At 43.2% G+C, this 27,856-nt stretch overlaps 2 protein-coding genes across 3 annotated transcripts in view; one reads left to right on the forward strand and one right to left on the reverse strand.

Annotated features, from left to right (window-relative positions):
• hmgn2 (high mobility group nucleosomal binding domain 2) overlaps window positions 1–27,856 on the reverse strand; it is a 419,610-nt gene that overhangs the window by 118,172 nt on the left and 273,582 nt on the right. The gene's annotated exons all lie outside the window — the stretch shown is intronic.
• Window positions 1–27,856, forward strand: part of ago1 (argonaute RISC component 1) — a 110,333-nt gene that overhangs the window by 27,456 nt on the left and 55,021 nt on the right. Inside the window, exons 2-7 of the mRNA XM_060900328.1 lie at window positions 7,479–7,665; window positions 7,841–7,961; window positions 8,046–8,227; window positions 8,399–8,535; window positions 11,537–11,671; window positions 15,943–16,030. Of these exons, the coding sequence (XP_060756311.1) occupies window positions 7,479–7,665; window positions 7,841–7,961; window positions 8,046–8,227; window positions 8,399–8,535; window positions 11,537–11,671; window positions 15,943–16,030 (850 nt within the window). The remainder of the gene's footprint in view (window positions 1–7,478; window positions 7,666–7,840; window positions 7,962–8,045; window positions 8,228–8,398; window positions 8,536–11,536; window positions 11,672–15,942; window positions 16,031–27,856) is intronic.

Here is a 27,856-nt window from a genome sequence, read left to right on the forward strand (position 1 = left end):
TTGGTTCCCAAATTTTGCGTTCCCTGGGAAACACGAGCTATGGCAAGCCAAAGACTTGATTTCTCATTCAGCCAATCAGAGACGTTGATTAACTGGGGGGGTTTAAAATATAATGTGTGGGGTTAAATATGGTATTTTGTGTCGTAATGATGGTTTAGTAAGAAATGTATTTTAGTCTGTGTATGAATGTATGTATGTATTTTGATATGGATGTAAGGAGCAGTGTAATGCTCTTATCTCACCTTCTGCATGTTGTAATGGTCTCAACCAATTTTCCTGTTCTCTAATGATTCAATCATTCAATTTACCCATCAGGCTGTTTGTATTTCAACACCAGTTTTCTCAGGCTACATCCACACGACAACGGCAACAAGATTTCATCTCATCTCATTATCTCTAGCCGCTTTATCCTTCTACAGGGTCGCAGGCAAGCTGGAGCCTATCCCAGCTGACTACGGGCGAAAGGCGGGGTACACCCTGGACAAGTCGCCAGGTCATCACAGGGCTGACACATAGACACAGACAACCATTCACACTCACATTCACACCTACGGTCACTTTAGAGTCACCAGTTAACCTAACCTGCATGTCTTTGGACTGTGGGGGAAACCGGAGCACCCGGAGGAAACCCTCGCGGACACGGGGAGAACATGCAAACTCCACACAGAAAGGCCCTCACCGGCCCCGGGGCTCGAACCCAGGACCTTCTCGCTGTGAGGCAACAGCGCTAACCACTACACCACCATGCCGCCCCGCAACAAGATTTTTTTTTTTTTTTTTTAAATATCGCGTCCACATGGGCAACGGATCAGTAAAAATATCAGGTTCATATGGCAACGCTTGCTGAAAACGATGCAATACACATGCCACACCTCTACGTACGCTGTAAGATGGTCCCATCGGAGACACCAGAACAATAGAACAAGTAGACGCATGCGCATAAACCCCTTCTTCTGTAGCATCCGCCACATAAAGTTTTGATTATTAATCAGTAGCGTAAAACGAAAGACACAGAAAGAGGAATGAATGGGGGTAGATGGAAGCCGGTACGCCAACATTCTGATATCCTCCAGAATTCTTTAATGGTCCGGAATAAATTGAATGCTAGACGTTGATGGATTACTTTGTTCTTCTACGCCCTTTTTGAGGAATGTATTGTCGGACTTAAACCAACATCTGAAGAGGTGAGATCGCTCCTTTTTTTCCCTATTTTTGCTGGCGGGATTGTTTTTGTTTTTGGAAAGCGCACGGGCGGTGCGCGGTTTGGTTATACTGCTTCCGCAGTGTTTGGACTAAAGACTCTGCCCTAAGGGCTATTCTCTCACACACACTCACTCTCTCTCTCTCTCTCTCTCTCTCTCTCTCTCTCTCTCTCACTTTGCACCATTACACAATAAATATTCACAGTGAAAATATTTTGTAAGCGCGTTTCATGAACCAAGTTATAGGATTTGTTGACAACTCGCATCGAGTTCATTAACTTCTACCCGGCGTGAAGCACTGACAGTCATGTGGCTGTGACGTCATTGTAAACAAATGCGTTCTACTCATCCAGACGACTTCGCAACGGCGCCGTTGCCAGATTTTTTTCCACTCTGGAACCCGTTCTCAAAAGATTTCGTTTTGGGGCACCCAAGACGCCGGTGCCGTGTGGACGCCAGGCCGAAACGATAAACAATTTTATCAGATTCTCCTGAATCCGTTGCCGTGTGGACAGGGCCTCAGTCTAGGTGTGGGAGTTCAGGAGAAAGGTTGATGTAGGTGTTGATGAGAAATTGTGCTTGCGTTTAATATTTACTATTTTGCTCGTTGTATCTTTAGTTATTGTTTTTCAACCCTTGTGTTGATTTTTGTTTGTATTTTGAAATGTTTTTGTTATTGCACTTGTTGGTTTGAGCATTGTAAATAAAATCGCACCTCCTTATTTGTACCGTACGCCCTAGTTGCGCTTCTTTATTTGTTGGGCGACCACCCTGTCGTGAAAGAGTGAGTCGGACGGCTCACCGCTTTCACAGATGCCCAGACCTTCATCTCCTCAGCCAGCTCCTCCAGAGGGATACCGAGGTGTTCCCAAGCCGGCTGAGAGATACAATGGAATTGTCTTTTTTTTTTTTTTTTTCAATTAATTCAGCCACTTCATGTCTTAAAGTTAAGACGTTGAGGTTCTCATTGGAGTGACAAACTTGGACAAGATGAGAAACGAGTATATGAGAGGAACAGGACATGTCGGATGGCTTGGAGACAGTGAGAGAGGCGAGATTGAGATGGTTTGGACGTGTATAGAAGAGAGAGCCAGGGGTTATTGGGAAAAGGATGCTGGAGATGGAGTTGCCAAGTAGAAGGAAAAGGATCTAAAATATGAAGCATTTTGTTGAACTTTTCTTTTCTATTTATCTCATAATTCCATATGTCCCAAATGTTGTTTCATAGTTTTGATGTCCTTGAGGGTTTTTTTTTTTTCTACAATGGAGAAGAAAATACAAAATACAGAAAACACCCAGTCTATGAATGAGTACGGGTGCACAAACTTTTTTTTTTTTTTTTTTTAAATTGGTGCTGTGTCTAAATGGTTTTATTTCATCCAGCGGACCTAAATATGTCTGTACCATAAAAATATATTTGTCTTAATGTTTTGTTCAAGCTCTTAATGCTGAAAGAATGAACATTTCCTAAATGTATCGAAGTACAAGGTTTGTGAAATGGTAGAGCGAGCATCACTCTGAACTCTCCCTCACTCTCTCACCCAGTTAAGATGATCTCATGCTTTTGGGTGCACAGGGGTTAAGTTTGTGATTGCTTTTGGAGGGCTTGGATCCTGGCGGTGGTGAGGACATTGCGAAATGGCGATCGGTGATCGGATAGTTGGGGTCTTTTGTTCGTTTATCTGCAACTGATCGGCTTGACTTGGTGGCCAGGTCTCAAAAATTTAAAACGGCAAAATTTTCCTGGGATTTCCAAAGCTGGATCATTTCAAACATGATCAACTTTGAGCGCTTTTGATATTCCTTTCTTCCTCTCTCAACTCCTTGTTCTTGCTTCTCTGACCCCTTCCTACCAACCCCCCCATCTGTCCCTCTCGTCTTTGTTCGCCATGCCGTCTTTTGTCCCCACGTCCACACACACTTCTTTTACGTTACATGCTTAATCCCATCTCTCCTGATCGCTTCTTTCTCTTGTGTGCTGTAATAATGATCTTACCCTTACCGATACTCTAACACCAACTCTTTCTCTCTCTCTCTCTCACTTCCTTTCATGCAATATGTGTGATCTCATCCCCTGTGTGTGATCACTCTGCTCCCTCACTCCTGATCCCTCTCTGCGGTGATGACATCTGATGTGTTGTGATTAGGCATGAGACAATCCACCAAGTCCGTGGTGCAAGACGCAACCTGATACAGGTTTCGTAAATAAAGTGTTCGGTTTTAATGCATTTAAGTTCGAATGATCACAAATCGAAACACTGTATTGCATTGGAAGAAAAGTAGATCAGGATTTATAATACATGTTCATTATTAAAGGAACAGTCCACCGTACTTCCATAATGAAATATGCTCTTATCTGAATTGAGACGAGCTGCTCCGTACCTCTCCGAGCTTTGCGCGACCTCCCAGTCAGTCAGACGCGCTGTCACGCCTGTTAGCAATGTAGCTAGGCTCAGCATGGCCAATGGTATTTTTTGGGTCTGTAGTTAGATGCGACCAAACTCTTGCGCGTTTTTCCTGTTTACCGTATTTTCCGGACTATACGTCGCTCCGGAGTTTAAGTCGCATCAGCCAAAAAATGCATTATGAAGACGAAAAAAACATATATACGTCGCACCGGACTATAAGTCGCACTTTTTTGAAGGGTTATTCTATCCATAGAATCTGTGATTGTATCTGATAATCGGCGCGTGGTTACTGCGCGACTGCATTGTTTATTTAATAAACGAACAGCTGAGCAGTGATGACGCGCCCTTTGCCCTGTAAGTAGCCTCGTCTGATTATTTTAAATATCTACTACTATCTTTAATACTATCACTATCGTTATTACTAATAGCCTATATTATTATTATAACTAATATTAGTAGCCTATTACTGATGCATTAATCAGTTTGCTTTTAGAATATTTTTACCGGTAGGGCTTATTATCGCCCCATGGCTCTTTCATCTGTGTTATTAAAGCTGTAGTCATCATCGAGGAGAGTCATTCTTCATTTTTGTCGAATTTTATTTCATTAAATCAGAGGTCAAGTAGGCTATAGGTATATCATCTCCAAAGACAACCGTCTAGTGAAAAAAAAAAAAAAAACCGCTTTTAAATCCCCTACTTAAATCCTTAAAAAGAGTAATTTAACTCATGTCTTGTGTGATCTGATCTCCAATGGTGAAATAAACCGGTTGTGATGAGTACAGTCTGTTATTTTAGAAGATAAACTTAATATATAATTTAATATATAGACTAATAAAAATATTTTATAACATCACGACATATTACTGTCTGTAACTGTTCGTCACTAAAGCGTTTTCTAAGATCATAATGTCTGATATTATTTTATTTTACACACACAATAAGCGCGTGTGCGTAAAGTTATAGTAAACCACCCCCCGCCTTTTTTTTTTTTTTTTTGAGTCGCCGGACCCACCCACCTCCTGCGTTCCGGGACCTCCCACTTCACAAATTAAGCACTGCCTAAAATCATTACATAACTTATTTAAATAACTATAGGCCTATCATTAATAATAAAACACAGGTCAATCAAGTTTATCAAGCTGATGATTTCACTCCAAATCAGCAAATCCATTGAATTCCTCATCCTCGGTGTCGCTTCTGAACAACTCTGCCAACTCCAGCGGCAGACGAAGCGCCGTTTCCTCTTCTGCGTGGCTGTCGTCAGACTCAGCATCAGCTCCAGTTATTCCGCGGTGGAAAAAAAAAAAAAACACATACGTCGCACCGGAGTATAAGTCGCATGGCTAGCCGAACCATGAAAAAAGTGCGACTTATAGTCCGAAAAATACGGTACATAGGTTGATATGACCAGGGACATGAAACAAGTTCAGTTACACGAATTGAAACGTGGCAATTTTCTATGCTATGGAAAGTCCGCACTATAATGACAGGCGTACTAACACCTTCTGCGCGCTTCGGCAGCGCATTGATATCTGAGCTCCGTATCAATGCGCTGCCGAAGCCCCAAAAAATACCATTGGCCACGCTGAGCCTAGCTACATTGCTAACAGGAGTGACAGCACGTCTGACTGACTGGGAGGTCGCGCAAAGCTCGGAGAGGTACGGAGCAGCTCGTCTCAATTCAGATAAGAGCATATTTCATTATGGAAGTACGGTGGACTGTTCCTTTAATGTTAATTTTTTTGGTCGCATGTATTTCTTGGCAACGTTTATTAATATTGAAAGGTTGTCTGATGATCGATTCCACCTTAAATGATAGAAGTAGCCTTTGCTTGAACAAAAGTCTTCAGAAACAGGAAGAGAACTATCCAAGTTCTGCCATGGGAAATGTCCACAAGCGCTGGCAACCGCCGGTTTTCTCCGCCTACACAGACGGAGGACTGCGCCGGCTACTCGATCCCAGAAAAAGTCAAAACTTGCCTTTCAGTGTTCAAGCAGTTTATATCGTCTCCGCTGCCCGTAATTTGCTGCAAATCCACCACGAAGTTGTCTTTGATTCGGGTCGATCGTGACTGGAAGCGATGCTGTATTTGTTGATCGAGTCTCGCGCTCCGATTGGCTGAGCTGGGCCATGTGACCACACCGTACCATACGTAGTTATGTTACAGGGCCAGGCAGCGTACTACAGAGGGGAACTGAGAAAGCCAAGCACAAAGACATCTGGAGGGAAATTTCAGACACATTTTGTAAGTATTTTACAGGGAAATGGTTCGTAATTTTATGAGCCGAGAATGCACCAGAAGGCATGTTAATTTAAAAATTTTCTTGGGGGTGTCCCCATACTTCCCTAGCATTAGTGTGGCAAATTCCAGAGCCGCCAGCTACTTCAGATTTTCTGCAGGACCCTGTGCCATGTTGCGGACGAAATGGCTAATGTCTCAGCTTGGGCTTTGGACGGCAGTATGGACTTGCTGCCTTGCGAATTCTGCATCATATCCGGCCTCACTTGCTTTACACATCTCGTGGCGGTTCGTTCTCCGTGCCATCCTGGTTATTCCCGCCTGACTATAATTCCCAACATCTGTTACTTTTTCGTTTTGGAATACTGAGTAGGAATGAAAATTTATCGATCCTAGGTTGTTTTAATCTGATACATTAACGAAAGGTGCTTAATAGGGCTGTAACGATGCACCCAACTCACGATTCGATTCGTATCGCGATTTTTGACCCACGATTCGATACGCCCACGATTTTTTTTTTTTAAATGTTTTTTTAAAGTAGTAAATGTGACTTATTAACATTTACTTACTTACATTAACTATTTAACAACAAATGATTCAGACCACTGCAGAGAATGAGTAATATGTATGCAAAAATGAACAAATGTATATCCAAAGATTGTTTTATTTCTCAAAATAATACTGTTGAGCCGGAAGCTCTGTTTTTTTCGGTTCTGAAAAAGTCATTTTTCCAAATCGTGTAAATCCGTTAAGATTTTTTTTTTTTTTTTGGGGGGGGTGGCTCTCTCACTGTCTCACTCTCATAGGGCCAATGATTTTCTGTGATCGCGGAAAACAGATGGAAATTACGGAATTTTTATGGTGAAACATTGCTCGTGTGTCAAAGTGTAACTGCCGCAGAAGGCTTCCGCCCAAGCAGACATGCCTTCAGTGTTGCCAGATATTGCTAATGTTTTCCACCCCAAAATATGTTCAAAACCAGCCAAAAAGCACCTAAACCCGCCCAATCTGGCAACACTGCATGCCTTTCCGGTCAAGTGATTGTGATTGGCTTGTGGCACACCTAGCCAGCCAATGAGCTGCTTGTTTACAGATTCGCTCCCCGCGTCGCAACCAGAATGGCGACCGCTTAAAAGAAATGAATGCTCTGCCAGTGGCGAGTGTGGACGTTGCGTGACTCGCAGAAGATTGTCGCAGGTCGGCGAAAAAACGACTTACTAATAGATATAAAAAAATAAAAGTAATTTAAGTAAGTTTAAAATGTAATTTAAATAAAAAGTAAAGTATTCATAAATTGAAGTTTGGAAGCGCCTCTGTTTTTGGGCTGAGGAGAAGTTTGAAAGGGTGTACCGCGATTCTGCCTTCTTGTATCGCGATACGGGTCGTGGCTCTGCGTATCGCGATTTCGATACGCATATCGTTACAGCCCTAGTGCTTAAGAAGATATGGAGTTCGTCATGAACATTAAACAGATATACTGTATATCGCAATATACCTCAGAGAAGCAAAATTCGTCTCGCCACAGCGTTTTGTATCACGATATATCCGAGACAGCGAGATTCTGTCTCGTATTGAGTTGTGAATGACGTAATGAACTTTCACCCTCTTTCCAACTCTGTCGTTTAGTGCCCATGGGGCCGTACCCCCCGCCCCTGCAGCAGGTCTTCCAGGCTCCCCGGAGGCCGGGCATGGGCACCGTTGGGAAGCCCATCAAGCTGCTGGCCAACTACTTTGAAGTGGAGATCCCCAAGATGGACGTCTACCACTACGAGGTGGACATCAAACCCGATAAGTGTCCTCGTCGAGTCAACAGGTACAACTCCAGTCCCTCCCTCGGGAGCACCGTCATGTGTCATGTTTGTTTGCTTCTTGGCTTCCTGTCCTGTCCCCTGTCAACGCTCAGAGCGGTAGCTGACAGTGTTGTGCATCCTGGCTGCTTCTATGCCGCACTAATACACCTCACTCCGTTGTGTTTAACCCCTGCTCAGGGAAGTCGTGGAGTACATGGTACAGCATTTCAAGCCACAGCTTTTTGGAGACCGCAAGCCAGTATATGACGGCAAGAAGAACATCTACACGGTCCTGGCTCTTCCTATAGGGAGCGAGAAGGTCAGTCACAGTGTCTGCGAGGACTTTGTTGTTATGCCAGTGTGTTGTAAAATGTTTTGACCCTGTTATCTGGTTGTATCTCAGGTGGACTTCGAGGTGACCATTCCAGGTGAGGGGAAGGACCGGATCTTTAAGGTGTCCATCCGCTGGCTGGCAAAGGTGTCATGGCGGCTGCTGCAGGAAACGTTGGTGAGCGGGCGGCTACAGGTCCCACTGGATTCGGTCCAGGCTCTGGATGTGGCCATGAGACACCTGGCATCCATGAGGTACATGAGCCAAGAGCTGGATTTGAATTGGCGATTAGAAATGGCACCCATTCGGTTTCCTGGTAAACTGCTGTTCCGTGGTCTAGCATTAGATCACTGATCCAATACTAATATCATCTGTTTCCAGCTTACGTGTATTTTTGTACAGTTTACTCCACTATTCCACCACAGGTACACTCCAGTAGGCCGCTCCTTCTTCTCTCCTCCTGAAGGGTACTACCATCCCCTCGGGGGAGGAAGAGAGGTTTGGTTCGGCTTCCATCAGTCCGTACGGCCGGCTATGTGGAAGATGATGCTCAATATTGACGGTAACTGGGTTTTTTGGTCACCAGTTCTGGTTCTTGTCCACTATGCTTTATGAATCCAAGACTGAAATAAACCAGTTTTACTGTTTCAGGGATAAAAAGCACTTCGTGAATGATTTCTTGGTCCTGAGTTGAGAACGTTGGTCACATCTTAGAATGCGGCATGTGACATGCTAACGGTCCAGCTGAAGGACCAGGGAACTTAATTCTGCCCTGTAATTGGGCCACTGTTGGTCTTGTAGACAGAATAAGGGCCCGATCCCACAACCCCGGTAATCGACTGACTATACCTACACCTGAATTTAGTTCCAGTCTGGAGCAGAAACGCCACAGTTATAATCCCGACCATAATATCGCTCGGTCCTGACACTCTGGGAAATCAATGCATGCAACTTAGGAATAGTCATGGAAGTTTTTTCCAAGCAGTAGCACGTTATTCCGGGTCATACTGTACAGCGTGGACTTCAAAACAACCCATGTACACACTCCGGTGGTTGATATAATACGGATGGGTCAAGGATTACTGAAATATAATGGAGGATACAAAATACGGCACGGTTATGGATTTTAATACGGATGCTAATAATTTACGGATTGGTCACGGACGTTTCCGTATATTATATTACAGATTGGTTACCAATTTCATACGGATGATGCATCACGGATAAGTCTAAAACAATTAAATGTTTGGACTGTCAAAGTTCATAATTTAAAATATCTTACCTGCATTTATGTTTACTTTATTAATTTTACTATTTCACGAAAAATAATCACACATCCGTGAATAAAAGATCCGTGCTTTGTATTATATTTTTTTATTTTCTGTGAATCCGTATTCCATGACTTGACGATGCAAAGACGCCTGTGGAAAAATAGCACGTGCTCGGATGTCGTCACATGTAAACAATTACCTGATTGGTCAGATGTTTTATCCGATCAGGTCCAGGTCTGGAAAAATCGCTCCGGAAGCAATCTCACCGATACGGATAAATCCAGGAATGGGATATAGGGATGGTTATCGGTCTGGTGTGACCACCAACCGTATAAACTGCAGGGGACCGATTTATTTACAGTTATAGTTATCGGTATTGTGGGACCGGGCCTTAAGAAGTCTGAATTGGTCACTTCTCCATTGGCTGCGTGTACAACCCCAATTCCAAAAAAAGTTGGGACAAAGTACAAATTGTAAATAAAAAAAGAATGCAGTAATTTACAAATCTCAAAAAATGATATTGTATTGACAATGGAATATAGACAACATATCAAATGTCGAAAGTGAGACATTTTGAAATTTTATGCCAAATATTGGCTCATTTGAAATTTCATGACAGCAACACATCTCAAAAAAGTTGGGACAGGGGCAATAAGAGGCTGGAAAAGTTAAAAGGTACAAAAAAGGAACAGCTGGAAGACCAAATTGCAACTCATTAGGTCAATTAGCAATAGGTCATTAACATGACTGGGTATAAAAAGAGCATCTTGGAGTGGCAGCAGCTCTCAGAAGTAAAGATGGGAAGAGGATCACCAATCCCCCTAATTCTGCGCCGACAAATAGTGGAGCAATATCAGAAAGGAGTTCGACAGTGTAAAATTGCAAAGAGTTTGAACATATCATCATCTACAGTGCATAATATCATCAAAAGATTCAGAGAATCTGGAAGAATCTCTGTGCGTAAGGGTCAAGCCCGGAAAACCATACTGGGTGCCCGTGATCTTCGGGCCCTGAGACGGCACTGCATCACATACAGGCATGCTTCTGTATTGGAAATCACAAAATGGGCTCAGGAATATTTCCAGAGAACATTATCTGTGAACACAATTCACCGTGCCATTCGCCGTCGCCAGCTAAAACTCTATAGTTCAAAGAAGAAGCCGTATCTAAACATGATCCAGAAGCGCAGACGTCTTCTCTGGGCCAAGGCTCATTTAAAATGGACTGTGGCAAAGTGGAAAACTGTTCTGTGGTCAGACGAATCAAAATTTGAAGTTCTTTATGGAAATCAGGGACGCCGTGTCATTCGGACTAAAGAGGAGAAGGACGACCCAAGTTGTTATCAGCGCTCAGTTCAGAAGCCTGCATCTCTGATGGTATGGGGTTGCATTAGTGCGTGTGGCATGGGCAGCTTACACATCTGGAAAGACACCATCAATGCTGAAAGGTATATCCAGGTTCTAGAGCAACATATGCTCCCATCCAGACGACGTCTCTTTCAGGGAAGACCTTGCATTTTCCAACATGACAATGCCAAACCACATACTGCATCAATTACAGCATCATGGCTGCGTAGAAGAAGGGTCCGGGTACTGAACTGGCCAGCCTGCAGTCCAGATCTTTCACCCATAGAAAACATTTGGCGCATCATAAAACGGAAGATACGACAAAAAAGACCTAAGACAGTTGAGCAACTAGAATCCTACATTAGACAAGAATGGGTTAACATTCCTATCCCTGAACTTGAGCAACTTGTCTCCTCAGTCCCCAGACGTTTACAGACTGTTGTAAAGAGAAAAGGGGATGTCTCACAGTGGTAAACATGGCCTTGTCCCAACTTTTTTGAGATGTGTTGTTGTCATGAAATTTAAAATCACCTAATTTTTCTCTTTAAATGATACATTTTCTCAGTTTAAACATTTGATATGTCATCTATGTTCTATTCTGAATAAAATATGGAATTTTGAAACTTCCACATCATTGCATTCCATTTTTATTTACAATTTGTACTTTGTCCCAACTTTTTTGGAATCGGGGTTGTACTTACTTCAGTAAAGGTGGGTGGGGCTATTATTCTGGAGTCAAGTTTCTCGGAAAGGTAAAGGTTTTTATTGCCAGGTTTCAAGGCTGGAGACAAACTACAAAGAATCCGGCATGGAAATCGATGCGAAAAGTCTGTAATACCTTGATGTAATCAGAAACAATAATATAATGTTACTCAATTATGATAAGATCAATGTGTTTTTTTTGTTTTGTTTTGTTTTTTTTTAATCTGTTCATCTCTCTCTCCAGTGTCAGCTACCGCTTTCTACAAAGCCCAGCCCGTCATCGAGTTCATGTGCGAGGTCCTGGACATCCGCAATATCGACGAGCAGCCCAAGACCTTAACCGATTCCCAAAGGGTTCGCTTCACCAAGGAAATCAAAGGTGACTTACGGCCCACACGCAGAGTAACGATTCAGTCCCGTCACCTTCACAGGCAGGCGTTACTGCCAGTTTACTCACTCTGACGCCTTTATCTCCGCGATAGATGGCTGGGAATCGATTTAATTCTGAATCATTCTCAACCCTGTGAATCACAAGCATCAAAAATCAATAAAATGTTAAATTAAATTGAATGCCTTAAAGCAAGAGAACTGTGCAAAAGTCTTGCGCACCCCATTTTTTTTTTTTCATACAAACTTTGGTATAGATTTCTGTTTTATGACTTCTACGTTATCGAGTCGGTACAAAAACATTTTAGAGTCCAAACGTTCATTTTCCAGCACAAAATTAAATGTTAATATCTGAGTAGCATATTCCATAAGACACTTTTCAGATTAAACAAGAAAATATAATGAAGGCTGCTGGGTTTTGGTGCAAAATGAAGAAGCGAGCGTGACAGTCGAAGTGTCCAGAAGAACTGCGGCTGGTTCTGTAAGATGCTCGGTAAAATCTACAGCTCATTTCCGCATAAAACTGCACTCATTGGACCTCAGACTAACATTATAATTATTATATTACACTACCGTTCAAAAGTTTGGGGTCACCCAGACAATTTTGTGTTTTCCATGAAAAGTCACACTTTTATTTACCACCATAAGTTGTAAAACGAATAGAAAATATAGTCGAGACATTTTTCTGGCCATTTTGAGCATTTAATCGACCCCACAAATGTGATGCTCCAGAAACTCAATCTGCTCAAAGGAAGGTCAGTTTTATAGCTTCTCTAAGCCCATGTTTACATTAGACCGGATCATCAGATTAACGTTTTTAAAACGATTAGTGTGCACACAGCAACGCCAATACACGATTCGCGTGCACATAGCAACGCCAATACACGTATACGCTCGGCTCCGCAGGCATCCTGCGCTCCAAATCACTCCGCCCTGAACAGCGAGTGCCCTTTGGAGGGTGCGCACTCCGGCCCTGCGCAGCTCACAGAGTGCGCGAGTGAAGTGCACAAGCTGTGATTCGGGACTGAGCCGCTGTGCGCAAGTCACTTACCACTTGCAAGTGGAAGGATGGCAAGCCTAAAGACAATCATAACTACACAATGGGCAGTATTTGCATCAGTATTTTCATACTTTTATACTCTTTAATGAAAGGAGATACAAGGCGGAAGTCTGCGCCGTTTTTCAGCAGTCGCGTCACATGACCAACGCCAGCGAATCAGGAAGGTGGATGTCACAGTGACGTTGTCCAATGACGACGCCAGCTAGAGCTCAGCACAGCGTATCCGCGTATTCTCAATGTTTACACAGCACCGGACCAGACACGATCTGGATTGAATACGTGGACCCTGGCGGATTCCTGTTTCCCGGCGGTTTAATGTAAACGGACAGTGCATCCGCGAAGAAAACGAGACAGATACGGTCTAATGTAAACTTGGCCTAAAGAGCTCAACTGTTTTCAGCTGTGCTAACATGATTGTACAAGGGTTTTCTAATCATCCATTAGCCTTCTGAGGCAATGAGCAAACACATTGTACCATTAGAACACTGGAGTGAGAGTTGCTGGAAATGGGCCTCTATACACCTATGGAGATATTGCACCAAAAACCAGACATTTGCAGCTAGAATAGTCATTTACCACATTAGCAATGTATAGAGTGGATTTCTGATTAGTTTAAAGTGATCTTCATTGAAAAGAACAGTGCTTTTCTTTCAAAAATAAGGACATTTCAAAGTGACCCCAAACTTTTGAACGGTAGTGTATTTTTCTTTTTTTTTTTTTTTAAAGCAAAGGGTCGTCTCACACCAAATATTGACTCTTTCATTTATTATAACTTATTGCTGTTTCTAGTAATTTTTTTTAAAATGTTGAAACATTTAATTTCATTATTTTTAAGCCATTTTTATCCCCCATTGGCTGAAAGGCCCGAAGGGGGATTATGTCGTGGCGATTTCTGTCCGTCCCGGGAAGGGTGCTCACCTTCTGAAATCAACTCCTCTCACAGTTTTTGGAGGAGTTTCACAAAACTTGGCAGGATTCTTTGTTATAGTTTGGTAATACGTATATTGCAATTTCGTTCAATTCAGTCGCATTTTACCAGAGTTACAGCCCTCGATTACCAACCTTGTACTTTCACAGTTTCATGAAGGTGCGCTCGCCTTCTGACATCGACTCCTCTCACGAATTTTGGATGAATTTCTCAAAGCTTGGCAAAAGGCCTTGTGATATGACGGTAATACGCAGAGTGCGATTAAATTTTGTTTTGTGAAAATTTTCCCAGAGTTTTGACCCTTGATTAAACAACTGACAATTTCACAAGGGTGTACGTTCTTCTGAAATCAACTCCTCTCACAATTTGTGGAGGAATTTCACCAAACTTGGCAAAAGGCTTTTGTTATATGACCGTTATAGAGATCTTGCAGTCACGTGACCGGAAAGTACACAACCGCCATCGTGTCAGTCAAAAACACCGCTGAATACTGCTGCACTCGTGTACAGAATGGATCACTTTCAACCGACGGACTACACGGCTCATTTTTCTAATGAACAGATAACTAGATATATATCTAAAATAAACGATCTACAGATTTGTGACCCTTATGGCTTACCGGACGGAGTTTTCACGACCGGATTTTGAACTGCCAGCGGAATACCCGGACGTGTATGATTACCTCATCAACTTTCCCTCGCTGTTCAGTGGTGAAGCACTGCGTGCTTATAAATCTCTGGACAGTTATCTTTACAGAAATTCAGGATTTGTCAGCGACTCAGATGTGGCATCTTGTAAACAAGAAAATGATCCTCACTGGATGGGTAAGTCACTTAAGTATTGAGTATAGCACTGACCAGCCGATTATAGAATAAGGTAATTCCAAATCGTCCGTGTTGTTTACATGGATCTGGCGTTGGAGAGGTAGAGGCTTGGCAGTGGAGATTTGAGTAGCTGTTTTCTGAGCTTAGTCAACAAGCCAGCTCTGCCTGTAGCCTCGCTTTTGCTTCGGCTCCCGGCGCCGCCTCCTTCGACTTTGCTTCCGATAACAATCCACAGAGACCCCACTGGTCTTGCAATCTGGTCTCGTCCGGAATGTGTTTTTTTTTTTTTTTTTTTTTTCCTCTCTCGTCCGGAATGTTGTGCATGCGATGGAAATCGCTACAAACTGTCATTTTCTGCTGGAAACCAATGTCCAGTAAGTCCATACGGTTGTAGTGGATATTGAAGTCCGGTACAGACGAACAACACGCAAAAATACACACAAAAAACATAAAAACCGTGCACAGGTAGGGAGAGCTTGTAGCCGCAGCCGTTGTAGTAGAATTGTATATAGTAGGGTTTTCCAGAAGAAAAGGTAGAAGTAAAAGCAGAAGTAGAACCAGAAGTAGAAGTAGAAGGCGGAATATGGCGTTTGACCTACAAGATGGCGTCTGTCACAATCTGGATCGGCTGTGACGTCACATGCAAGATCTCTATACGCATATTGAAATTTTGTTTAATTTAGGCAAATTTTCCCAGAGTTATACCCTTGATTATTAACAAACTTGGACTTTGGTAATTTCATCAAGGTGTGCTTGCTTTCTGAAATCAACTTCCATCACAATTTTTGGAGGAATTTCACGAAACTTGGCAGGATTCTTTGTTATACCAGTACGTATATTGCAGTTTCGTTCAATTCAATCGCATCTTACTAGAGTTATGGCCAAGTTGCCGGTGGGGGATTTTATGCTCTCTGAGCACTCTTGTTTCCTTATAAAGCTGCACTCATTGTACCCGAGACGACGATATCTAATTTTCTTTTATTTTTTTTTAAAGCAAAGGGTCTTCTCACACTAAATATTGACTTCTGTTTCATTTATTATGGCTTACTGTTTATAGGTTTTTTTTTTCTTTTTTTTAAATGTTGAAACATTTTCATTATTTTTCAGTCGTTTTTGGTCGACAGCATTTCTTTTATTCTTTTCATCTTTTTTTATTCCCCCCCCTCCCATTACCCTTGAGCAACATTCTTCCTGAGACTGCTTTTAAATTTTGTGGATTATTGACGGATTCGGTTAAATGGATTTAGTATTTACGCCACCAGGCGGTCCATTCTTTTATTAAATGTTTATGTCCAGGTGTCACACTGAAGTGAAATGATATTAAATTAGCAAATTGAATTAAACAGAACTTCAGAGTTCAGTGCTTTCCAACACCATTTCACTCTGTGGAGTAACACCATGGTTACTGCTAATATTTGGCTCTTAGCTGGTGTGTTTGTACGTGTGTTCAGGCCTGAAGGTGGAGGTGACGCACTGCGGTCAGATGAAGAGGAAGTATCGAGTGTGTAACGTTACACGCCGTCCTGCCAGCCACCAGACGTGAGTGTGTGGACCCAAGTGTGAACCTGTCGCACTTTTGTGCCACGATATTTTTTTTATTTTTATTTTAGTTTTTTCAAATCCGTCTCTGGCTAATCTTTTGAGATGAGTTATAATGCAGCGGAGATGAGCAGCCAGTTTGAGATTGTAAATCAGCGTCTTTAAAATTTCTTTATGAATCTGTGGTTGGTAGAAGAGAGCAACTGGACTTGCTTGAAGATTCTTGAGAACGTTTCGCCTCTCATCCGAAAGGCATCCTCAGTTCTGTCTGACTAATAGGGAGTATCCAGTATTTATCCTCTCATGGATCATCGTAGAATCAGAATGCTGATGGCTGCATTGTAGGTGGCTGATAGATGATGTCATACACACCCACCTCTGTTCAGTGATGGTCGTTCCAGGCTGACAAAATTGAACGATCCTCTCTGGCTAAGATGTCTGCCAGTTTTCTGGAAGTCCTCTCATACTCCCGCACCAGTCGAAGGGAACTCATCCCAAAGTGCGTAGAAACATATCTGTGAAGATACTCAGTCATCCAGGTCCATAGTAATCTGTAGTTGGTTGAAGAGAGCAACTGGACTTGCTTGAAGATTCTTGAAAACGTTTCACCTCTCATCCGAAAGGCTTCCTCAGTTCTGTCTGACTAATAGGGAGTATCCAGTATTTATCCTCTCATGGATCATCATAGAAATTTAGGATGAGAGGCGAGACGTTTTCAAGAATCTTCAAGCAAGTCCAGTTGCTCTCTTCAACCAACCACAGATTACTATGTACTTGGATGTAGAGGTCTGCGCGGGACAGAATTTTCAGTCCCGCTCCCACAAAGAATTATGATTTTCGGTCCCGCTCTCGCCCGCGCCCGCCATATTTTGTCCCGCTCCCGCCCGCAAATCCCGCATGATGCAGACGTTCGCGTTACTTCTCACGAAAGTTCTTGTCATTGGCTTGGGGAATTAAACATGCTGAGCTTAGCTGAGCTCTCCACTGACCGATCCTTCATTTATTGTAAGTTTATTGTTTCGACTCTGACATTCTGCTGACACATTGCAAGTTGAGCGCTGCATGCGCTCATGATTGACAGCTCTCGCTTTGATTGACAGCTCTCGCTTTGCGCACTCGCACTCCCACTTCCGAGTCTGTGGCGTTATGATTCCAACCGCGATTTCATTCTCCTCTCGTATGAAGTGCTGCACAACCACAACCAGCTCCTCAGATTATACACTGTCTATTTCTAGCTTTAAATTGAACAATCTGTGCGATACACAGTCCTTTTTAATACTTTTTTTAAATACTTTTTAATACTTAGGATTAATACTCTTGACTTTTGAACGGTAAATGTACCTCTTTTTAAAGCAGCACTTACTTCTGAAGCACTGTGAGCTTCACTAGAGGAGCTCTGCTCTTCTGCCATGATCGGAGATCTCAAACACGGAAGAGCGGAAAGGAATCGGAAACGTACGCGAGATTAGACCACATCCGCAAATTTGGGCATCTTAAAATGTTTTTATTAATGCCAAATAAAATATCCAGCACAAATTATATACGATAGACATAAATTAATAATTTATCAATTTTATTTTAAGCACGTTTTTAGTTAGCGGGACTGCAGCTCATCACCTCTCCCGCCTGCGCCCGCATTGTGCACTCCCGCCCGCAACAAGCTTTCAAAATTTGTCCCGCGCCGCACTGCTTTGCATCGGGTCCCACGGGACTCCCGCGGGAGTGCAGGGCTCTACCTGGATGACTGAGATTCGTCACAGATATGTACAATATGAAGTAGTCGTGAAATATAAACTGAGGTTCGGGTTGGGTTTTTATTTATTTTTTTAACTTGCGTATTTTTACGTTTCTGCTCCAGAACTATTAATTACGTTCTTTGGTATAAATACTCGGGTGATTTTATAGAAAATAACCTGTGATGCTCAGTGTTTTCCCCAGACAAAAATTAAAGCCCTAAATTCTGGCATGAAAAAACGCAGACAATTGAGCGCCAACAGCGCAAAGCGAAACTAGGGGGGTCCGGGGGCATAAAATTTTTTGAAAATAGATGCTCTCCGGTGCATTTTCAGGGTCTCTGAGAGGTTTTACGGTAGTTCCATGATTATAGGATAGATTTTACCAGTGTTTCAAGGATTTCTGACCTAAATAGTATTAATGTATACACCTTTGAAATTTCACCTTAAAGTTGAACATGCAAGTTAAACTGATTTGTTATAGATCACTGAGGTATACGATAGATTTTCAATCTACGGGGATTCCTTAATTACCTATGATCACGTAGCGTTGTAACAAAAATGTGCATGAAAGTATGAACAGCGGTTTGCTCCATCTTATGCAATCCAGTGAAGAGAATCGATCATCATGACCTCCTGTTGATCACAAAGGGATCTGAACCCAAGACCTGCCACCTTAAAATAAGTTTCTGTATTACTATAACTGTAATGATTTAGAATGTTTCTGATGCAATTACCGTAATATATGTAGAACTAAGATACACTGAAAAGAAAAGTAAGGCCACTGCATATTATAAAGTTTAAATTTTGGCACTTTATTAAACGGACTAGATTAAGATTAAAACATATTTAAAGGGAAAGAAAACTTAATTCATACATTTAAGTTTGCAGAAAGATTATGTATTTATAAAAACATTAATGAAGAGAATTTGTTAATAAGTGTCAAATGTAGCATAATTGCGAATAATAATGATGAGCGTATTTGGCAGTGTGATGTCACTGTGAGCCTTTAACAAAAGAATAATCCGGAGCCGCCTTTTGTTAAATGGATGCCAGGGACATCACACTGCCAAAAATGCTTACGATTATTATTTGAAATGATATATTTGACATATTTGGACAACTTCACTTTGTGAGTGTTTATAAGTACATAATCTTTCTGCAAACCCAAACTAATGAATTAAGTTTTCTCCTCCTTTAAAGGAATACGCCACCCCCAGGTGAAATTGAGTCAGTCCCTGCAGTCCCTAGAGTTGGATGAGTGAGCCAAAGCATTTTGTAGCCGACCCAGCCATTGCCCTGATCTAGAAACGCCCCAGTTAGCTTAGCTTAGCGTAGTCGCTGTAATCCGGTGTGTCCAGCTAGCATTGTCGTTGCAAAAGTGAATCAAATAACTCAAGATTTTTTATAATTATTTCTCATGACCTGTACATTCACATCGAGTACACATATCAATGCAAATTAACACGAAGGGATTTACTAGACCGGGGCGGCACGGTGGTGTAGTGGTTAGCGCTGTTGCCTCACAGCAAGAAGGTCCTGGGTTCGAGCCCCGTGGCCGGCGAGGGCCTTTCTGTGCGGAGTTTGCATGTTCTCCCCGTGTCCGCGTGGGTTTCCTCCGGGTGCTCCGGTTTCCCCCACAGTCCAAAGACATGCAGGTTAGGTTAACTGGTGACTCTAAATTGACTGTAGGTGTGAATGGTTGTCTGTGTCTATGTGTCAGCCCTGTGATGACCTGGCGACTTGTCCAGGGTGTACCCCGCCTTTCGCCCGTAGTCAGCTGGGATAGGCTCCAGCTTGCCTGCGACCCTGTAGAAGGATAAAGCGGCTAGAGATAATGAGATGAGATGAGATTTACTAGACCAATTTATATCTGGAACTATTTTCGGCCACAGCACAGGCAAAGCACCGCTGCAGGCGCAAAGACACCACACAGCACCTGAAAACCCTCGACTTCCGTCAATACACCAGCGTGACTACTAAGTTCTCTGCTACTAGCAGCGTTGCCAGATACTGCTGACGTTTTCCAGCCCAAAATATGTTCAAAACCCACCAAAATGCACTTGAAACCGCTCAACTGGAAGGGAAACCACCCAATCTGGCAACACTGGCTACGAGGCTGACACTGACAGGTGCTGCGTGGTGTCTTTGCGCCTGCAGCGGTGCTTTGCCTGTGCTGTGGCCGAAAATAGTTCCAGATATAAATTGGTCTAGTAAATCCCTTCGTGTTAATTTGCATTGATATATGTGTACTCGATGTGAATGTACAGGTCATGAGAAATAATTATAAAAAATCTTGAGTTATTTGATTCACTTTTGCAACGACAATGCTAGCTGGACACGCCGGATTACAGTGACTACGCTAAGCTAAAGCTAACCGGGGCGTTTCTAGATCAGGGCAATGGCTGGGTCGGCTACAAAACGCTTTGGCTCACTCATCCAACTGCAGGGACTGACTCAATTTCACCCAGGGGTGGCGTACTCCTTTAAAGCAGATTAATTCTCCTTGGCTTTTGCTTGGCCCAATGTTGGCCAACCCTCTCATAGTCCATCTCGCTGTCATCCATGCTGATGTGGATTAAATCGTCCAGCGAGTCTTCTCCTAGCTTATTAAAGTCAGTCGGCTTTGTCCGTCTGGTGCGGAACAGCATCGGCAGCCAATGAGACCGCTTATAATGAATCGGAAACTTCCGGGATGTCTGACGTTTTCTTTCGATATTTTTATTGGACGGTTTGAACACGTGATCTTGACGTAGACAACAGATTAGTTTGTTTACATCATACCACGCGGACATGTTACTTTGACAGAATTAGTACAAACATTAGAAAAAGAGCGCTTGTTTAACACAAGTATCAATCAGTATGTAAATGGATGTTATTTGCTCTCCAATGTATCGAGTTACTTGTGGGTAGGAAATTTAACGTATCGGTATAAATCTAAGCGTATCGGATTTTAACTAAAGCAACTAAGGCTACGTTCACACTGCAGGCTGAAGTGACTCAAATCCGATCTTTTCGCCCATATCTGACCTGTATCCGATCTTTTATTGACAATATGAACGACACAGATCCGATTTTTTCAAATCCGACCCAGGCCGTTTGGATATGTGGTCCTAATTCCGATCCCTATCCGCTCTTTTCATATGCGACTTCAGTCTGAACCGCCAGGTCGCATTCATCCGACTTACACGTCATCAACAAGCCACAAACGTCACTATTCTGCGCTGAAGTAGGCGGCGGGTCTCTCAAAAAAGTTACAACAACATGGCGCATAATCACGGGCGCAGATAGAGGGTGGGACTCGTCCCACCCAGATTTAAATTCACCTCGCTCGGTCCCCCCCACTTATAGGGAGGAAAAAACGTCTATGCTGTCTTTCTTTGCATAAGGCAAACCTCACGGAAAAATCAAAAGACTAATTACCATTCGGTTTATTGAGGTGCACAGCAGTGTATACATAGTTGCAACAACTCACATAAAACAAAGACTGATATTCGGTTGGTTGAGCTGCACAGACTGCACAGGTTGCGAGCTCGAGCTTGGTTGCTATGGTAACCCACAACAAGTTTGACAGGCATATCGGGGTTGGGGTTGGTTTGCTGGCAGCTTTGTCCCCCCCAGTTTTTTGTCCCCCCCCAGTTCAAAAAACGTATCTGCGCCCCTGCGCATGACATCAATGCGAGGGACGCTTCGGGCTGTGAAGGTTCTGAATCTTCTCAATGGAAGGACGCAGAGGTTAGGGAGCTGATTTCCATTTGGGGGGATGCAGCTATTCAAGCTAGATTGGATGGGTCATACCGCAACCGGGCGGTTTTACTTCCGTAAACACTGGCCATGCTCACTGCGTGTGACGTCGTCGTATCCTGCAATGCGCATGCGGAACACTTTTAGGTCGCTTTTCGTTCATACTGAGGATCACATACAAGTCGCATATATTTGTTAATGCGAACGACCTCACAAAAAAATCGGAATTGAGCATTAAGCCTTGCAGTGTGAACGTAGTGTTAGCGTATCGGCAGGCAGAGCCAAGTCAAGTCAAGTTTATTTGTATAGCGCTTTTAACAATAAACATTGTCGCAAAGCAGCTTTACAGAATTTGAACGACTTAAAACATGAGCTAATTTTATCCCTAATCTATCCCCAATGAGCAAACCTGTGGCGACGGTGGCAAGGAAAAACTCCCTCAGACGACATGAGGAAGAAACCTCGAGAGGAACCAGACTCAAAAGGGAACCCATCCTCATTTGGGCAACAACAGACAGCATGACTATAACATTAACAGTTTTAACATGAAGTCAGTTTCGTTGATGTTATAAACTCTTCATTGATGGAAACTTGAGTGCAAAACTGCTTATGACAACTGCAGTCCTAAAGTTAGCAAGTCAACTGTAGTCCTCAGCCATAAAAGCATTACTGTAAGAGTCCAGAGCGTCCTCCAGGTACAACCCTCAACTGTCCTCATGGGGCCGTCCTTCACAGGAGCGATGCGATAAGACTCCAACCAGACACAGCGTATAGGGCCCGACACGCTAAAACGCTTTGGGGAAAACTGTGGTTGGTAGAAGAGAGCAACTGGACTTGCTTGAAAAGTCTTGAAGACGTTTCGCCTCTCGTCCGAAAGGCTTCCTCAGTTCTGTCTGTCTCTGTTCAGTGATGGTCGTTCCAGGTTGACAAAAATGAACGATCCTCTGTGGCTAAGATGTCTGCCAGTTTTCTGGAAGTCCTCTCGTACTCCCGCACTAGTCGAAGGGAACTCATCCCAAAGTGCGTAGAAACATACATCTGTGAAGATACTCAGTCGTCCAGGTACATAGTAATCTGTGGTTGGTAGAAGAGAGCGAGAGACGAGAGGCGAAACGTCTTCAAGACTTTTTTCAAGCAAGTCCAGTTGCTCTCTTCTACCAACCACAGATTACTATGTACCTGGACGACTGGGTATCTTCACAGATATGCTTTGGGGAAAACCATGGATGCTGATTGGTCGAGAAATCCAGACTATTTCTCGATAATCACCTCGAGCGACTCGGCAAAATGGCGGCCGATCACTTGCGCTATGTTCACACTGCAAGGCTTAATGCTCAATTCCGATTTTTTTGTGAAATCCGATTTTTTTGTGAGGTCGTTCACATTAACAAATATATGCGACTTGTATGTGATCCTCAGTATGAACGAAAAGCGACCTAAAAGTGTTCCGCATGCGCATTGCAGGATACGACGACGGCACACGCAGTGAGCATGGCCAGTGTTTACGGAAGTAAAACCGCCCGGTTGCGGTATGACCCATCCAATCTAGCTTGAATAGCTGCATCCCCCCAAATGGAAATCAGCTCCCTAACCTCTGCGTCCTTCCATTGAGAAGATTCAGAACCTTCACAGCCCGAAGCGTCCCTCGCATTGATGTCATGCGCAGGGGCGCAGATACGTTTTTTGAACTGGGGGGCACAAAGCTGCCAGCAAACCAACCCCAACCCCGATATGCCTGTCAAACTCGTTGTTAGTAACCATAGCAACCAAGCTCGAGCTCGCAACCTGTGCAGTCTGCGCAGCTCAACCAACCGAATATCAGTCTTTGTTTTGTTTTATGTGAGTTGTTGCAACTATGTATACACTGCTGTGCACCTCAATAAACCGAATGGTAATTAGTCTTTTGATTTTTCCGTGAGGTTTGCCTTATGCAAAGAAAGACAGCATAGACGTTTTTTCCTCCCTATAAGTGGGGGGGACCGAACGAGGTGAATTTAAATCTGGGTGGGACCCTCTATCTGCGCCCGTGATTATGCGCCATGTTGTTGTAACTTTTTTTGAGAGACCCGCCGCCTACTTCAGCGCAGAATAGTGACGTTTGTGGCTTGTTGATGACGTGTAAGTCGGATGAATGCGACCTGGCGGTTCAGACTGAAGTCGCATATGAAAAGATCGGATAGGAATCGGAATTAGGACCACATATCCAAACGGCCTGGGTCGGATTTGAAAAAATCGGATCTGCGTCGTTCATATTGTCAATAAAAGATCGGATACTGGTCACATATGGGCGAAAAGATCGGATTTGAGTCACTTCAGCCTGCAGTGTGAACGTAGCCTTAGTCACCGTAAGTGAGGAAGAATTAGAAATGATGAAAGAAAATGCCATTCCTAAAAGCACTAAAGATGCTACGAAGTTTGGTCTAAAACTATTGAAAGGTAAAATGGGATTGTGATTTTATTTTATCCAGTTCAAAGCAAAGTGTTTTATGTGACTCGGCACAGACAGTTGACACAAGTCTGCGCGGCACCTTTATTACGTTTACATGCCGCTTTTAAAGTTTGAAATTATTTTTTTAATACGTTTTTCTTTTTGAAATAATCACCTGTGTATTTATCCTAAAACAATGATCCAGTGATTTTTATTATACATAGAGGACACTTTTTCCGATGTAATAAAAACACGCGTTCTATTCCCTTCTAGCAGGTTTCATTCATTTGGTTCGATAGCATGCAATATTGTTAGCATATCGCGTCTCCTTCGTGTATTACGTCACTCTATCCAATGGAGAACAAGCGTTGAATATGGTTTACGATATTGCATGGTTGTCAAGACGGCACGACGACGTTAGACGCCGGAGATGTAAAGCTTGCGCGCTAGCGAGTGAGCGACTGGGACGATTTGTAAACCAACATGGCCGCCAGGTTTGCTTTGTTAAACAGTTAAGATTTTGAGAGAATTTTGGTTGCCAATTGTGTGTAGCTGTCGATGGTGATTTTTAAAAATAACTAAGTAAATTCAATAGGGGAAAATAATAATAATAATATTTGGCGTGACTGCACTAGTATTGGCCTTTTGCTAACCGAGTCGCGGGTAAGCTAGTGTTGGGCTTCGAGAATGCTCATATGGCGAGTGTGTATGTGTAATAGTAGTAGTAATAATAATATTGGCTGGCTTTTTTTCGTGGTATATCAGATATACAGTTGTGCTCATAAGTTTACATACCCTGGCAGAATTTTTGCTTTCTTGGCCTTTTTTCAGAGAATATGAATGATAACACACAAACTTTTTTCCCCACTCATGGTTAGTGGTTGGGTGAAGCCATTTATTGATAAACAACTGTTTTTTCTATTTTTAAATCATAATGACAACAAAAAAACATCCAAATGACCCTGATCAAAAGTTTACATACCCCAGTTCTTAATACCGTGTATTGCCCCCTCTAACATCAATGACAGCCTGAAGTCTTTTGTGGTAGTTGTGGATGAGGCTCTTTATTTTCTCAGATGGTAAAGCTGCCCATTCTTCTTGGCAAAAAGCCTCCAGTTCCTGTAAATTCCTGGGCTGTCTTGCATGAACTGCACACTTGAGATCTCCCCAGAGTGGCTCAATGATATTGAGGTCAGGAGACTGAGATGGCCACTCCAGAACCGTCACTTTGTTCTGCCGTAGCCAATGACAGGTCGACTTGGCCTTGTGTTTTGGATCGTTGTCATGTTGGAACGTCCAAGTACGTCCCATGGGCAGCTTCCGGGCTGATGAGTGCAAATTTGCCTCCAGTATTTGCTGATAACGTGCTGCATTCATCTTTCCTTCAACTTTGACCAAGTTTCCTGTGCCTTTGTAGCTCACACATCCTCAAAACATCAGCGATCCACCTCCGTGCTTTACAGTAGGAATGGTGTTCCTTTCATCATAGGCCTTGTTGACACCTCTCCAAATGTAACGTTTATGGTTGTGGCCAAAAAGTTCAATTTTGGTCTCATCACTCCAAATTACCTTGTTCCAGAAGTTTTGAGGCTCGTCTCTGTGCTGTTTGGCGTATTGTAGGCGAGATACTTTGTGGCATTTGCCTGGTTTTAACAGAGCCCCTGATTTTCCGTTTGTTAATCACAGTTTGAACACTGCTGACTGGCATTATCAATTCCTTGGATATCTTTTTGTATCCCTTTCCTGTTTTATACAGTTCAGCTACCTTTTCCCGTAGATCCATTGACAATTCTTTTGCTTTCCCCGTGACTCAGAATCCAGAAACGTCAGTGGCTGGATGAAAGATGCAAGAGTCTGTCTGGATCCCAGAAACTCACTCAGCTTTATGCACACACAATGACTACGTTTACATGCACATCCAAATCGAGCTGCTGTCGGTAATCGAGCTGAAGGTCCCAGCAGGGTGCCAGAGAAATCCAATCCTACATGCACACAAATGAAATCGGGCTATTGTGTGAGGTGCATTGTGCACCCGAGCCACAGGTGGCGCAACACGCCCCATCGTGTTGGTACACTTCCAGTTGTCGTCATGAAGAAGAGCTATTCAAGAGTGTAAACAAAGTTATCAGTTCCGTGTTCTCCATTGCGCGTTTTTCTCCCGTCCATGAATTTTAATATATTCAACTCCTTAAGCTGAATGAGCATGAACTCTGTCTCCTCATTGCTCCAGACGTGCACGTTTCTGCTTGCCTGTGGCAGTGGGGGCGTGGTCAAGCGCCGGTCTGTGACAGGAGGGCGGAGCCAGGGAAGGTGAGTGGCAGAATCACTAAACCTGACGGTAATTAACCTGTGTTTGTGTGTCTTCCCAGTAACCGCGCCCTATTTAAGGAGGCAGAAGGAGAGTAGAGGGGACAGTTCATCCCGGGACTAGAACACAGCGCGCGCGTGTGCGTGTGTTTTTTTCCTCTCAAGAATAAAAGTAGGCTGTTAAACTGAAAAGTCTGACAATAAAAAGCCTATTAGTACCAGAAGCTTTGTCCTGCCGTCCTCTGTGCTCCACCCACACTTCAGAGCGCTCTACATCGCCATTTTCTCTTCTTCGTTTGTTCCTCCTGACCTCTTCTGCTGCTCGCTACTACTGTTGTCATGCCGACCGAGGCTGTTTTGTTTCCCGCTTGTGGTCTCGTCACTCGTCACTTCCGGAAGTAGCTCGACAGCTAGCTCGATAGGGTATACATGCACAAAGTAGCTCGGCAGAAATCGCATAAACTAGGTCGTGTAGCTCGATTCCGAGAAATCAAGTTCGGTTCAATTTCAGCCGAATTAAGGTGTATACATGGCATTTTGAACTTCGATTTCAGTCGAGCAACGGCAGAAATTCGATTCTCTCTATGTGCATGTAAACGTAGTGACTGATTGATTATAAGCAAACAGATCACAGGTGAGGACGTTACCTTTAGTAGCCATTCAAACCCATTTGTGTCAACTTCTGTGCATGTTATCAGGCCAAAATCACCAGGGTATGTGAACTTTTGATCAGGGTCATTTGGGTAGTTTCTGTTGTCATTATGATTTAAAAAGAGAAAACGCAGTCGTTTGACAATAAATGGTTTCACCCAACCACTAAGCATGAGTGGAAAAGAATGTTTGTGTTCTCATTCATATTCTCTGAAAAATGGTCAAAGGATCATAGATTCTGCCAGGGTATGTAAACTTATGAGCACAACTGTATTCCATTCAGCTACCCATCTTCGACTCGTTCAATATCATGCTAGCTGAACGGAATATATCTGATATACCACTCAACGCCAGCCAGTATTATTTAAATAACCTATTATTCACCGATATTCACTTCGCCGTCAGTGAATAATTGTTAATTACAAACGCGATATGGTATTACACCCATACGTTCTTCCCAAAAACTGTTGCCACAACATTGGACACGAACCAGGAGGCTCAAAACCTCCATGAAGTCGTAGTTTGTCAAGGTTGAAGTGGAAGAACTTCTGATCCTTGACCTCAACCCCACTGCATCTCTTTGGGATGAACTAGAACGCTGAGTCCACCCCGGGCCGCCACCTCCTCCTCCTCCTCTTCACCCAGCATGACCTGACCTCACTAATGTTCTTGTGGCCGAATGATCACAAACCCCTACAACTCGGTTCCAAAATTCAGTGGAAAGACTTCGCGGAAGAAAAGTGGAGGTTGTTCTAGCAGTAAAGAGAGATGAAGTCTGGAATGGGATGTTCAGCAAGCACATACAGTATGGGTGTGATGCTCGAGCTTTCGAGTTTCCTCCAGGTTCTCTGGTTTTCTCCCACCGGAAATTGGGTGCATTTCTGGCTCGGCAAAGAAAGGCATCACGTTTCAAACCAGGCTTAGATGTAAATAGTGAGGAGTGCCGCTGATGAACCTCCAGTG

This window comes from Neoarius graeffei, chromosome 19 (genome assembly GCF_027579695.1).
Source record: "Neoarius graeffei isolate fNeoGra1 chromosome 19, fNeoGra1.pri, whole genome shotgun sequence".
Classification (NCBI taxonomy): Eukaryota; Metazoa; Chordata; class Actinopteri; order Siluriformes; family Ariidae; genus Neoarius; species Neoarius graeffei.